The sequence below is a fragment of the Orcinus orca genome, chromosome 13 (genome assembly GCF_937001465.1).
Source record: "Orcinus orca chromosome 13, mOrcOrc1.1, whole genome shotgun sequence".
Taxonomy (NCBI): Eukaryota; Metazoa; Chordata; class Mammalia; order Artiodactyla; family Delphinidae; genus Orcinus; species Orcinus orca.
The window spans coordinates 12,248,317-12,262,762 of record NC_064571.1 but is presented as its reverse complement, the minus strand read 5'-3'; the positions used below and the strand labels follow the sequence as shown (position 1 = coordinate 12,262,762).

The 14,446-nt window shown below is 55.6% G+C and overlaps 1 protein-coding gene across 4 annotated transcripts in view; it reads right to left on the bottom strand.

Annotated features, from left to right (window-relative positions):
- The window catches only part of PSD4 (pleckstrin and Sec7 domain containing 4), a 37,394-nt gene that overhangs the window by 10,349 nt on the left and 12,599 nt on the right, over positions 1–14,446 (bottom strand). For 3 of the 4 annotated variants that reach the window (XM_033416314.2, XM_049695873.1, XM_012539010.3), the window contains 4 exons: positions 4,664–5,748; positions 3,552–3,677; positions 3,174–3,252; positions 2,303–2,684 (listed from right to left, as the gene is read on the bottom strand). In XM_033416314.2, the coding sequence (XP_033272205.1) occupies positions 2,303–2,684; positions 3,174–3,252; positions 3,552–3,677; positions 4,664–5,635 (1,559 nt within the window). In that variant the 5' untranslated portion in view covers positions 5,636–5,748. Of the gene's footprint in view, positions 1–2,302; positions 2,685–3,173; positions 3,253–3,551; positions 3,678–4,663; positions 5,749–13,945; positions 14,102–14,446 lie in introns of those variants that run through there. The other variant, XM_033416312.2, reaches the window with a different exon arrangement.

Sequence of the window (14,446 nt, the reverse complement as noted above, 5' to 3'; positions counted from 1 at the left end):
CCCGCTTGCCACAGCTAGAGAAAGCCCTCGCACAGAAACGAAGACCCAACACAGCAAAAATAAATTAATTAATTAATAAACTCCTACCCCCAACATCTAAAAAAAAAAAAAAAGACCTAGTCAGTGAGTGTTGTTACTCAAATAATATCTAGATGGGAAGGCACTTTGAGGAAAAACACCCCACAGGGCAAATATAAATTGGTATGGAATTGTATACTTTAAATGGATGGATTGTATAGTATGTGAATTATATCTTAATAAAGCTGATATAAAAAAATAAAATAAAATAGGACTTCCCTGGTGGTCCAGTGGTTAAGACTCCACACTTCCACTGCAGGCGGCATAGGTTCGATCCCTGGTTGGGGAAGTTCCACATGCCACCTCAGTGCGGCCGACAATAAAACAATAAAATAAAATGATAAGTTAAATAGACCCTTATGACCTCACTGTGAAAGTTAAGGATGAATGAGAGACATCTCATTGAGCCACCAAATTAGGCCAGGAGAATTAATTTCCTATAGTGTATTAAATATAAGATTAAATAAATTTACTTATGTAATATTTAGTGCCATTTACCAAGAAAAGCATCAATTAAACCTTTTTTCATTATTTACTATGAAAGTATGGTTCTCATTTTAGGTGGATTTACTTTTCTTTGGGGTTGAATTCACTTTAATTTGGGGTATCATGAACCCTCTCTTTTTAGACACCTAGAGACTCTTCTGATTAGTCTGAACTTCTTCAGGGACAGTGTAGCTTTCCAGCTGCAGAAGAGGCTTCTTTGGTATCTCTGGTTTCTGGCACTGCCTGGGGTTCACCATCACCCAATGACTTCGAGATGGGAGTGGAGTTAACCTTCCAGTTAGTCCAACACTAGGTCCACGACCTGAACCATCACTAGTTTCCCCTGGTCTCTTTCATATGACCCCTGTTTGGCCAACAAAACCCCTTCCCCATGTAGAGATCCTAGGGGCTGACAGCCTTCACGCAGCATCCTTGGGGCAGGTGGACATCTAGGATGGTTTCCAGTTGGACTATTCCTACCCCTGGTCACAGTTCTAGGGTTACTTAGTTCTGCTATGGACCCCAAGATCCACCATTCCTTTGGTCCCAATCAAACTCTCCTTGCTGCTCCGGCTTCCCCTGAGATCCGAGTCAGCGCCCTGGGCCTCCCAGACACATCCTCAAATTCAAAGCGGCACGTAATCCCCACATCACAAGCTCTGACCTTCCCTCTCCCCAGACCTGCCTAGCATGGCCCCCATTTTTCTGGGCACAGGTCAGGTTCGCTGCACACACCCCTGGTCCTCTCCTGGTGTCCAGCCATGGACACGTCTCCCTGGCTCTGCCTCGACACATTCAAGTCCTGCCCCACGTGGATGACTGTCTGCTCTTTGGTTTCTTGTGCTACCAGACCCTCCAGTCATATAATCCTGGCTTAACAGATATTAGTATGTTAAGTCCCAATGTGCTTTTCTCACGTCACCTGCCTCCAGTCAGAATGAACATCAACCAAAAGTGTACATATAGTAAATGCTGGAGAGTGTGTGGAGAAAAAGGAGCCCTCCTGCACACTGGAGTGGGAATGTGAATTGGTGCAGCCAATGGAGAAGAGAATGGAGGGTCCCTAAAAAACTAGAGTTACCGTATGATCCAGCAATACCACTCCTGGGCATAGACCCAGAGAAAACTATAATCTGAAAAGACACATGCACCCCAATGTTCACAGCAGCACTATTTACAATAGCCAAGACGTGAAAACAACGTAAATGTCCATCAACAGATGAGTAGATAAAGAAGATGTGGTATGTATATGTACACACACACACACACACACACACACACACACACACACACACACACTGGAATATTACTCAGCCATAAAAAAGAATGAAATAATGTCATTTACAGCAATACGGATGGACCTAGAGTTTATCATACTAAGTGAAGTAAGCCAGACAGAGAAAGACAAATATCATATGCTATCACTTATATGTGGAATCTTAAAAAAAAAAGGATACAACTGAATTTATTCACGAAACAGAAATAGATCCACAGACATAGAAAACAAACTTATGGTTACCAAAGGGGAAAGGGTTGGGGAGGCAGGGAGAGATAAATTAGGAGTTTGGGATGAACAGATACACACTACTGTATATAAAATAGATAAACAACAAGGACCTACTGTATAGCACAGGGAACTATACTATTTTGTAAGGACCTATATGGGAAGAGAATCATACCGGGTACTCTTAGATGCCTGCATCGTTAGGAGGCAGAGGGTGGTTAGAACGACACTCACCCTTCTGTAGAGGTCAAGAGAACGTCGGGCTGCCTGGCTCCAGCCTCGGCAGTCCCAGCTGGGCCGTCACTCTTTACTTCCTTCCCTGGGCTTGGGGCCTCTCCTGCCTTCTCTCTCTCCAGGGAAGTTGGCGCTGCCCCATCTGTCTCCAGGAATGAAGGGCTTGAAGTACCTAGCATCCACGTGGAAAGAACGCTGCCCCGGTGGCGGCCCCAGAGCTGCGGGCTGCCTTCCTGGGAGGACAGGGGGCTGGGCCGGGGGCTGGGGCCTCTGGCCTCAGACTCAGGGCTGCTCGGCTCCGACGAAGAGGCTGGGCTCCCCCGGGGGCCAGGGGACACGGTGCAGGGAGCAGACTCCTGGGCACGCTCTGCAAACCTGTCACCTGAGGAAAAGTGTAGAGTGAAGCTGGCACGGGACGAGGGGTAGGCTGAGGGCCAAGGGGCAGAGCCAGGGAGCAGCCTGGGCTGCCACCCCCAGCAGCTCCCCCGTCCCAGGGCTCCTCCCTGGAGAGGCACATTCTGTCCCCTGTCGGGCAGTGACACACCACACGTAGGGACAGCGGGCAGACGACTCCCAGAACTTCAGCCCCAAGGTAACCGGGGTTTCAGGGCTTGCTAAACCACTGAGACCCAGGCATCCAAACGGCTGGGACTTTTGTACATTTCTTCATTTACTCTATGAGATGAGTATTTTAAAACCCATCGTACTGATGAAGCCAGAGGCAGAAGCAGGATTTAAGCCCAAGTCTGTCTGGCTCCAACACAAAACAAGGGGACTCCTTAATGACACCCCTGGGGAAGGCCCTCTGTCCCCACTCCAGATTCCAAAGCCTCCAACCACCCAATTTCCCAGACCCCATATTGGATCTCACCTCTGTCCTGGGGGCGAAGAGGCCCCTGGGGCCAGGAAGGAACCTCCTTGGTCTGCCAGCCCTCGTGACTGGGCAGGGCCTGTTGAGAGAGACACAGACGCATCTGTGAGCCCCGGAGGCACTGAGAGGTGAAGGGGGCAGTGAAGGCATGGGGGAGGGGAGGGAGGGAAGAGGGACCATGAGTATACAGGGCCCTCCCCCCTCCCTGCTGTCCTCCCACCCAGACCTCACACCCTGGTCTGGGCCTCAGTTCAGAAGTGGCACCCCAGATGGGACCCACATCCTAGGGGTGCTGGTGCTGAGCCCTGGAAATCACTGGCTTCATGTTCCTTCTTTACAGATGGAAAAGTTGAGGCCCAGAGAGGGGAAGTGACTTGCCCAAGGTTGCACAGGACACGTGGCAGGGCTGGCATCAGATCCCACACGTTCTGTTTCCCAGCTCAATGCTTTGTCCACACAGGATGCTGCAGACGGGGCAGGGGCAAGACTGGCTCCCAGAGGGGTCTAGGGAAGCAAAGGAGAAGAGAGAGGTTTGCCCAAGGGAAACTGCTCCCAGGGCCTTCCGTTCCAGCCTTGGGGCCTCATCCATGCTCACTGACTTCTAGTCTTCTCTGCTCTGTCTGCTCAGATGGTCCTGTCTCATGCAGCATCTGCCCAAGGAGGGGCTGTGCTGTAGAGAGGGGGACAGCCCCCAGGCACTGGGCTGGGCCCTGCCATCCCAGATGAGCGCAAACAGCCGGCTCCCAGGACAGGGCTCCCAGGCCTCCCTCTGAGGACTCCAGGGGCCCTAGAGCAACCAGGCCCCAGAATGCACATCACAGGACACAGGCACAGCTGCCCTGCACAGGGACCCCAGCCTGTGGGTGGAGGGGCCTGGGCGGTGTCAGCAGCTCCTCTGATCTCGGGGTCAGCTGAGAGCTGCTCTGGTTATGAGCTCTTCCCCGTTGCTCTCTGGGACCACAGAGATTAGAAAGTTACAGCCCTGCTCTGCCATGTTGAGTTTCCTTATCTCTTAAGCAGAGGCCTCCCTGGGAAAAATGCGCTCACATAACTTGTCCCTACGTCTTGTGCCAGTTGATATCAAGACCTCTGCCATCGTCACGTGGGCCTGATCGGGTGACACTGGACGCACTGACTCACGTGAGCTAAAAGTAACAAAATGCTGCAATCTCTCCCCAAAAGAGAGGACTCTTAAAGCAGACATCTCCCCACTAGGGGCAGAGGTCACCCCAGCAGGCTGACCGCTGCCCTGTTACAGTTAGGAATGTCTTCAAGCTGTTGCCGTCATGTTCAGTTGACAGGATGGCGCCCGTAAAATTCCCTCTAATTCTGAAGGCCACGCTGGGCCTGCCTTTCTGCGCTATTGCTCCAGGATCCCCAAAGGCCCCAGCACCTGGGAAGAGAGTTCTGGGCCTGGTGACCACAGAGGAAGGCCCTTCCTTCCGTGTCCCCATGCACAGCCTGGGGTTGGTTCCCAGGGCTCTGCTTACCTCGCTCTCCTCCTGGCCGGGAGGTGCTGCGGGAGCCCCCTCGGTGGTGCCCACCACAGCCCAGGAGGAGGAGTGCAGCCTGCAGGTGGGCACAGGGAATGGCGGTGTGGTGTGCCCGCTGGGATCCACTGCGCTGTCCCCCAGATCCGGCTCCCTGCCCAGCTCCCACGGCACACTGCCTCCTGGGGGTGAGGGCTCCAGGGTCTGCGGGCTCTGGGGCCCGGTCCTCACATCTGCGCAGGGATCTGAGAACCCCCAGGAAAAGCGCGCTTCAGACACACTGGGGGCCGAGGAAGGGCTCTCCAGGAAGAGGGGGTTGTCAAAGAATATGCTCTCCTCCTCGGGACCCCACTCCGGGGACGACTCTGGCGCGCCCTCCCTCGGCGATGCCGGCTTCCGGTTCTCCCCTTCAGGCCCGTTGCTCTCTTCCCCCGAGGCCCCGTGCACGTCCACGGGGGTGCTGCGGTGGAGGCCTGAGTCCCGGGGTCCCATCGGGCTGGAGGGGAAAGTGGGGAGGTCAGGAGACGCCGTGGGGAGGCAGCATCTCAGCTCAGCTCTGATCCCTTCCGTCTTCTCTAGCTCCTCCTGAAGGTCCAGGACGCACATCTGGGCTTGCAGGATGCCCGCCCAGAACACCACCTGGGTGGACGTGCTCTGGCTCTGCCTCGGGCTCCCCAGAGGATGGCTGTCCCGGGGTGACCGGGGGAATGCCGCTTTCTGCCCTGCCCCCTCCTGGGAAGAGTCGCTCCCCGGGTGCGCGGGCTCTGGGCTGGAGCCCCTGGGATGAACATCTTGCCTCGTGGAATCAGGAGGGTCAGAGGCCCAGGTCTGCTCCCTGCAAGGTCCGAGAGGGCCAGGGTGGCCGCGTGTCTGCCTCAGGTGTGCTCCTGGGTGGAGCTGCATGTGGTCTCCCAAACAGATGTCGAGCAATTCCATGGGTTTGGGGTGTTCACAGAGTCCGTCGTCACCCATCCTCCACAGAGTAAAGCTGCACAGGAGTCCCCAGAAGCGTCCGCCTTCACAAGTCCATTGTGTTGATCAGAGGGGTCGCCGGCCAGGGGGGTGACTGGGACCCCACATCTACCCTGGAAGTACCCAAAGCAAAGGCAGGTTAGCGCTGGGCTCTCAGCCCCTGGAAGCACACGTCCAGTGAGTTACACGTGGTTTCGAGCGCCTGCCACATCCATAACCCAGGCCAAGGGCCGCTGCCCTCCGCAGCCCTGAGGGGGTGAGAAGTGCGCCACACACGCCGTCTGACCCACAACTGCAACTGCTCGCACCTGCCCCAAAGACACTCGTCTGGTGGCTGAGGGTGGCCCGAGTGGCTGAGCTGAAAGAGATGAACTGGGCAAGCCAGACCCTTCTTTGGGGAACCTGGATTGGAGAATGTCAAGGCTAAGATGGTTGGTAGCAGGAGCAGAAGGTGGAAATGTCTCAAAATAGCGGGAAAGGGGGGAGGGCGAGGGGGGAGGGGGAGCAAAAAAAAAAAAAGAAAAAAAAATAGTGGGAAAGTAGCGGCAAACCAAAAAAAAGGATGGGGAAACCAATGTACGTGGGAGCCAAACAGACCTGGACTGGAGGTGAGGGGAATGGGACAGACTCGAGGGAGAAGCAGGGAGCCAGGAATGAAAGGCCACAGCTGGTCTTGTTTCCACCTCCCACGGCTCCTGTCTTTGGGGGCCTGCATCCTTGCCACGCTCACTGGCCGGTTCTCAGTTACAGCCATGCAGCCTGGCTCAGGAGGAAGCCCAGCCTGGGCTGCTGCATGAGGAGGTTTCAGCCCACGGGGCAGACCTGCCGCACAGGGAGGAGACTGCTGCCTTCTGGGGAGCGGGAAGCTGGGGCTGCCCCACACCTGCTCAGAGCTGCCCAGCGCGTTGGCCACATTGGCACTCTGCACCGGGCCTAATCGGATGTGGCCAAGGATTTTCATGGGGCGTTTTCTAGAAGCGCGCATCTCCATCCCCTGCGTGTGGTGCCCAGGTTACAGGGCTTTCGGGGTGGCCCTGCTTCTTCAGAACAACTGGCTTGTGGACACTGTGAAACTCGTAACTCGACCTGTTTTCCCTCGGTACTGGCCCTCAGGAAGTGTAGGTTAAGTCCACAGGCCCTGTGCACGCATTTCCTGTACTAAGTGCACCCCAGACCACGTCACAGCTTTTATTTTCCCTTTGCCTCACTTTCCTCACTCACATATCTCTATTTTGAGGACTGTGTGTACGTGTAAGCCATTCTGAAATATTTGGGGGAACAAAAGCACACACACGCGTGAACACACACACACACACACACACACCCCTGCTCCTGACTTGTAACCATGTGTAACTTCCTGATACTCACTCCCACCTACTTCATGGCCCACCACGAGACACTCAATCAACGGGAACACTCAGAGCTGGGAAACAAAGGCTGGGTGGGGTCCTTCTGTTTAAGGTCACCCAGAAACCTCGGCCGAGCACTGTTCCTTCTTTCAGGAGGCGCCCGAGAGAAACGACCCGCACGAATTTAAGTTTCTAACTCCCCTTGAAAGCATCGTCCCAAAAGTCTCTCAGAGGGTAAGCGGGGACGAAGTGAGAGAGTGGCATGGACATATATACACTACCAAATATAAAATCGATAGCTAGTGGGAAGTAGCCGCATAGCACAGGAAGATCAGCTCGGTGCTTTGTGACCACCTAGAGGGGTGGGATAGGGAGGATGGGAGGGAGGGAGACGCAAGAGGGAGGAGATATGGGAACACATGTATATGTATAACTGATTCGCTTTGTTATAAAGCAGAAACTAACACATCATTGTAAAGCAATTACACTCCAATAAAGACGTTAAAAAAAAAAGTCTCTCAAAACCAGAATCCCTTTCTGGGCTTTTACTGCTCCCTCTGTTCCAATCCTCATGTTCTTCACTGTGAGCACAGCAAGAAACTGTAATTGCTGAATTGGGGCTTCAGGATTTGGAACTTTTAGACCCCAGGAAGGGCCCATCTACCACTGAGTTCTCAGCTGGCCTCCCCAATAGACTGGGACTTCCCAAGAGGTGGGGCCGTTTCTTACTTTTAATCTTGTATTTGATGCTCTGAAGCCAATAGATTTGAACTCTGCTCCTCCTATGCGTCTCCAACTCCTTTAGCTCAGCCTCAGTCATCATTCGAGGCTCTTTCTCTCCATCCCAGGGGAGAGCCCTGCTATAGTCTTATCACCCAGAGAGAGGGAGGGAGTGCACCCAGAACCCATTGTCTGTACTCGGGCAAGCCCTCTGGATCCAACCTCCCTCCCCAGGCCTGTCTGGAGAATGATGAAGTGTGAGAAGGGAGGTGAGACACCCCCCCGCCCCCCGCCCCACCGCAGGCTTCTCAAGCAACCAGCCCTTAGGGGACAGGGAACTCTGGGAAGGCGGCTGCATGTAGGAGATGGTAGGCAGAGGTGCCGGGAAGCACCTACTTCACAGGCACCTGAACACGAGGCATCTTCACCTCCCTTCCCAGATCCCTTGACCTCCGTCCCTGCCAAGACCTGGTCTATTTGTGCCTAGCTGACTCCCCTCTGGAAACACCCCACCCCGCCCTCCCTCCTCCACACATTCTATCCGATGTGCGCCCGCCTTAGGAGCATCGCAGCATTCCACCCAAATGACATCAACTCCCCTCCTCTCATTAGTGAATCACTTGACAGGAAAGTTCAGATGCCAATCATGGGAATGGGAAATGCTGGGCAGCGGCTGGTGGAAAGGGTGCCCTGCAATTTTTAACAAGATAGGAGTCCTACATGTCCCTCTTTGCCAATAGGTCCTCATAAATAAGTATGTATATGAAACAAAGCAGCCACACAGGTAAATGCTAATGACCAGGCTAGACACAAACGAGGATTGAACTGGGCTTCCCAGAAGAAATGGGGTCTTCCTCCATGGATTCCAAGGGAAAGAAAAATCAGAGAAGCTGAGGCAGCTTTCCAGAGACCAAAGGAGAAGACAACAGATGTCTGGGGCCTGAGGGGAACTGAAGGACCCAAGGGAGGTGAGGTGGGGACCTGGGGGGGAAGCAGGGACAGACAGATCCAGCACGTGGTGGGGAAAGAGGTATGTCTGCACGCCATCCCTCTCTCTCTTATTTCAGAGCATTTACTCCACAGGGTAATCCCTAGTGTGTTAACCCACATGGTTCTAGCTTGCCTTCCATTCCCAAAATGTAATCGCCAAGAAGGAGGTTCTTTGTGCTTCCCGCTACTGCTGTCTCGCTGTGGAAATGGTGACCGACAATCGTTTTAGTGACCAATTGTGTTATACCCACTCCAACGTCAAAGTTCTGGTGGTATATCGTTAGCCTCTAGTTCCAGTGGTTAGAAAGTTGAGGGTTAGTGTTGACTTGAGAAGCTCAGGACCACCCATGAGACACCTGGGGTTACAGAGGCTGGTGGCGGGTGTCCTGGGTCCAGGCAGGCAGACAGGTGCACATGGCCTCTCAGTAGAGTTGTCACATTTAGCAAGTAAACAATAGAGGATGCTCAATCCTGGGGACGTATTTATACTGAAAACGGACTCATTATTTATCTGAAATTCAAATTCAGCTCTGCGTTCTGTCTTGTACCTGACAACCCAACCCTATGTCAAGAGTGCCCAACCTATGTCAAGAGCGCCCCGCCCCTGCGGTGTGCCACTCACCCAGCTCACGCTTTGCAGCCCCAGACTCAGTCTTGTGAGCTCAGTTCCACGAGTGAGACACGTGGTGACATCGTCTTCCTACTACTAAGGAAACAAGGTTCAGAGAGCTTCAGAAATGTGCCCAGGTAGCTCAGCTGGTGGGTGGGGACGCTGGGATCCGAACCCAGGTCTGTAGCTCCCTTAAGCAGCACTCTCTCTTCCCACCCATAAATCAATTCTTTTGGGCATTCATGGATTGAATGAAGCATGAATTTCTTCTGATGCGGAGTCACTTTAATTCACCTGTTTCCCCCACTGTTCAGGGCAGGGCCTGCCTGACTCAGAGGTGGCACTCCAGAAATGTTTGTGACAATAAGAGGAAAGATGGAGAGATGGAGGGATGGATGGGTGGATGGATGGATGGATGGATGGATGGATGGATGGATGGATGGAAGGGTGGAAGGGTGGAAGGAGGGATGGAGGGATGGAGGGATGGAGGGATGGAGGGATGGAGGGATGGATGGAAGGGTGGAAGGAGGGATGGAGGGATGGAGGGAAGGGTGGAAGGAGGGATGTAGGGATGGAGGGATGTAGGGATGGATGGGTGGATGGGTGGGTGGGTAGGTGGATGGATGGGTGGATGGATGGATGGGTGGGTGGATGGATGGGTGGGTGGGTGGGTGGTTGGGTGGGTGGATGGATGGATGGGTGGATGGATGGGTGGGTGGATGGATGGGTGGGTGGATGGGTGGATGGGTGGGTGGATGGATGGATGGGTGGGTGGATGGATGGGTGGATGGATGGATGGGTGGGTGGATGGATGGATGGATGGGTGGATGGATGGGTGGATGGATGGGTGGATGGATGGATGGGTGGGTGGATGGATGGATGGGTGGGTGGATGGATGGATGGGTGGGTGGATGGGTGGGTGGGTGGATGGGTGGGTGGGTAGGTGGGTGGGTGGATGGATGGATGGGTGGATGGATGGATGGATGGATGGATGGATGGATGGATGGATGGATGGATGGATGGGTGGATGGATGGATGGATGGATGGGTGGATGGATGGGTGGATGGATGGATGGGTGGGTGGATGGGTGGGTGGATGGGTGGGTGGGTGGGTGGGTAGGTGGGTGGATGGATGGATGGAAGCATGGAAGGAGGGATGGATGGATGGATGGATGGATGGATGGATGGATGGATGGATGGGTGGATGGATGGATGGATGGGTGGATGGAGGGATGGATGGATGGAGGGATGGATGGATGGGTGGATGGATGGATGGATGGATGGATGGGTGGATGGATGGGTGGATGGATGGATGGATGGGTGGATGGGTGGGTGGATGGGTGGGTGGATGGGTGGGTGGGTGGGTAGGTGGGTGGATGGATGGATGGAAGCATGGAAGGAGGGATGGATGGAAGCGTGGAAGGAGGGATGGAGGGATAGTTGGATGGACAGATGGATGGAGGGGGTGGATGAATAGATGGGTAGGTGGATGGGTGGATGGATCCTCAGAAAGCCCCCTCCTCAACAACCTTCCTACAGGACTGGGGAGACTGAGGCTTGGAGAAAGATATTTAGCCTCATTACGACATGAAGACTCCCCCCGAGGGCCAGTCTGGCCATGAGCCAATCACACCTTCCTTCCAGGAAGCCCAGAACCCTTAGGGCAGAGCTTTTCCAGAGGTGGCTCCTGCCAGGCCAACCCAGCAGCCAAAATGCTCCTCTGGGTTCTGGCTCTGACGCAGTAGCTGGACAGAGAGAAGGAGACATCAGGACCGGTTCAACCACCTTGTCCTGTGCTCTCCACTAGAAATGCGAGTTTAAGAAGTTTCCCTCTCTCTCTCTCTCTCTCTCTCTCTCTCACTCACACACACACACACACACACACACACACACACACAGAGGAACTGGGGAGCAGAGCCTAGTTCTCATGTGTCTAGCATTTTCTTGGTTTACCTTTTTTTTCACCCTTGAGGCTTAGCGATATGGCTTTTGAAATCCCTCAGCCATCTTAACCAGAACAAAGGAGGGAGAAAGCGTCTGCCACAGGCCTCTTAGGTAGGCCTTGTTATCTCTGAAATGAGCAGCCCTTCATTTTGCTAAGCATCGTGGTGGCTCAGGAAGAGAAAACTTTTAAGGAAAAGCTCTGGAAGAAGTGTGATGGCTCTTTGGAATCCAAAAAAATGCTCTGAGTCCAGAAGCCAGTGAGAGGAAGTATTAGGGAGGAAGCTGAGGATGGGGCGGGGCGGAGAGAGCCAATGCTGCACTAGGCAGCCCCCAGGGCTCCTGTCTTGAGCGGAGTAACCTCTGCAGGGGCTGAGCCTGCATTAGCTGATGGGAGGTAAAGGACACAGAAATCCAGGCTCGGGGACCAGGGGGACATAAGTCCCTCCCACCACCACCCAACACCCACCCTGGGCTTCAAGGCAAGGTCTTTTTGTTTGTTTGTTTGTTTGTTGCGACGGCCTCTCACTGTTGCGGACTCTCCCGTTGCAGAGCACAGGCTCCGGACGCGCAAGCTCAGCGGCCATGGCTCACGGGCCCAGCCGCTCCGCGGCACGCGGGATCCTCCCGGACCGGGGCACGAACCCGCGTCCCCTGCATCGGCAGGCGGACTCTCAACCACTGCGCCACCAGGGAGGCCCAAGACCAATGTCTTTTTGATCTTAGGGCAGGAAGGAGCCCAGATGGCACCTGGATCATCGTTTTGAGAGTGGGTTTGCTTTCCACCCCCCGCTTGGGCACAGAGCCTGCGCCCTGAGGTGCTGAAGGCCATGGGAGGCCGGGGGAGAGCCTGCCTGAGTGCGAAAGGTGACAGCGTGAATGTCCTGCATTCGGCCCCCACTCACCCTACACCTGGAGGCTCACAGACTAGACTCAAATCCTAGCTACAATGGACGAGCCATGTGACTCTGGTCCAAAGCTTCACCTGGTTCCCTGCCTGTGAAAGAAGGCAATAAGATGGATAAAGCTACTTGAGAGGTTTGCTACGCAGTGGGAGGGGGTCTGAGTGCTAGTGCTGGACCCAGCCCTTGGGAGGTGCTCAGAAACACTACGTCATGCTCAGATTAACTTGGCTTGCAGCCAAACACACACGGACTCCTGGTCCTCCCTGACAGCACGGACTCAGCCCAGTGGGCTCCCTCAGTCCCCCAGGAGTCGGCCCGGGATGTCCTATCCGGAGTGCGCATCTCTCTCTCTCCCTTTAAGCTTCCAACTCAGAAAACTGCTTCCTTTTGCCCTGGAAATGTTTCCTTCCTACGCAAAAAGCAAAGGCTCCTGGCCCATCCAGGGATTTAGGAGGTGACCTGTCCTGTCCCTCAGCAGCCCTGGGCGGAAGCCAGGTTAAGGGTGATGTCCCTGAGGACAGCTCCCCGAGCGTCTCCAGTTTCAAGGTGCAGGACAGACGCCCCTGCCTGAACCCGGGGCCAGAGCACCCAAGGTACTTGACTGGGGGCCACCCCACATCCTGCCCACAAGGAAGGAGGCTTCATGCAAATGTGCAGAGAGAAACACACACACACACACACACACACACACACACACACGAGTTGGTGCTGAGAACCCTGAGGTGGGGTCAGCTGAGACTCAGGCAGAGACAGAGAACGGAAAGGGCAGAGAGGACAGGGTAGGGGCAGAGAGGATGGGGGGAAGGGTGGGCGGAGAGGGCCAAAGGGTCTCCAGAGAAGCTACGGCCTGTGAAGGACAGCAAAGGCTCAGGGCCAGGCTGGGCCTCCCTCACCCCTTCTTGGATCTCCCCCTCCCACTACAGAGAGCCTAGAGCCTGGATTCTAATCCCTAGGCTGGTTCCTTATCTGTAGAGGAGGGAGCCTGTGATGCCGTAGAGCCCTGGGAGACAGGCCTCCTGGCTAAGGCCCCTCGGTCCTCTGGGGTACTTATTATCAGCTGATGACAGGTCACCCTTGCCAGCCTTTTAGCGCAGGACTGACTCCACCCACAGGATCTCAGGCCCTAGAATAAGGGGGCAGTGGCTGAGATGAACAATTACAACTAGAAGGCCTGACGGTGTCCCAAACAGCGAAGCCTTTGAGAGTGAGCTGGTCCCTGTTACCCAACAGGTCGACGGGCCTAAACCAGCACTGCCCAGGCAAACCAGCACGCTGGGCCCCTCCCCTCCACCCGTCCTCCCTGCGGGAGCCCCGAGTCTGAGCTCCTACGGTGACCGCACCCAAAGCCCCAGCCCGAATGGCTTCCTTCTCTCCAGGGTCGAGGGGTCAAGGCTCACTTGGGGCCTCTGGCCACAGAAGCCCCTGCTGGGTACCAGTCACAGCAGCCACCAGGGACCTGGGGAGGCTCACGGGAGCTTTAGGAGGGAGGGGCCTTGGCCACTTCACGACTGCAGACCCCCAGGGGCTCCGGGAAGGCTGGGGTACGTGGGAGCCAGAGCAGGAATCCCAGAAAGGGCCAGATTGGGAGGGGCCGGTGGACGGAGAGGAGGAAGGGGAAGGATGGGGCTGCAGCCCAAGGTCGGGCGCACAGCAGGTGCACACGCAGGGGCCTATGGAGCCCTTCTTCCTGCCCACCTGCCCCGGCGGTCACCGCCAGGGCCCACATGGGACTCTCCACATCCCCGCCCCCCGGCGCCCTCCGAGCCCCCCACCCGAAGCAGGCCCACCCTGCTCACCTCCAGAGGACCCGGGAAGGGGTGCGTGGGCCCGGCTCCCCGGGAGCGGCCCTGCTGCCCCGTCCGTCTGGCCTGTGAATGGGGAACGTGGCAGCTGCAGCTTCCGACTTCCGTTCCCCTCACCACACTCACCCCCCTGCTGCCCCAAGGCCTCCGGGGCTCCCCAGCTGCGCTGCACCTCACACTTCCTGCCCCGAGACAAGAGCACCCGCTCCCAGGCCTGGCGCCTCTGGCCCCAGCCCCCTGTCCCGGCTCCCGGGGGTCCCCCACCCTCCACGCAGCCCCGAATCAGGGGCCCGGGAGAAAGAAAGAGGAAGGCGCAGCGCCCTGGACTGTGAACACACCCCGTCCCTCCCCCCCGACGTTCTGTCACCAGGTTCTCATCTCTGCCCAGCTCTCGGGTCCTGGCAGGGCACTCGGTGGGACTCGGGAGGGCCCTGGGGCTGGTAACTTTTCTTTTTCCCTCAATCTGTGTATAGCTGTCTTGGGTAGGTAATAATG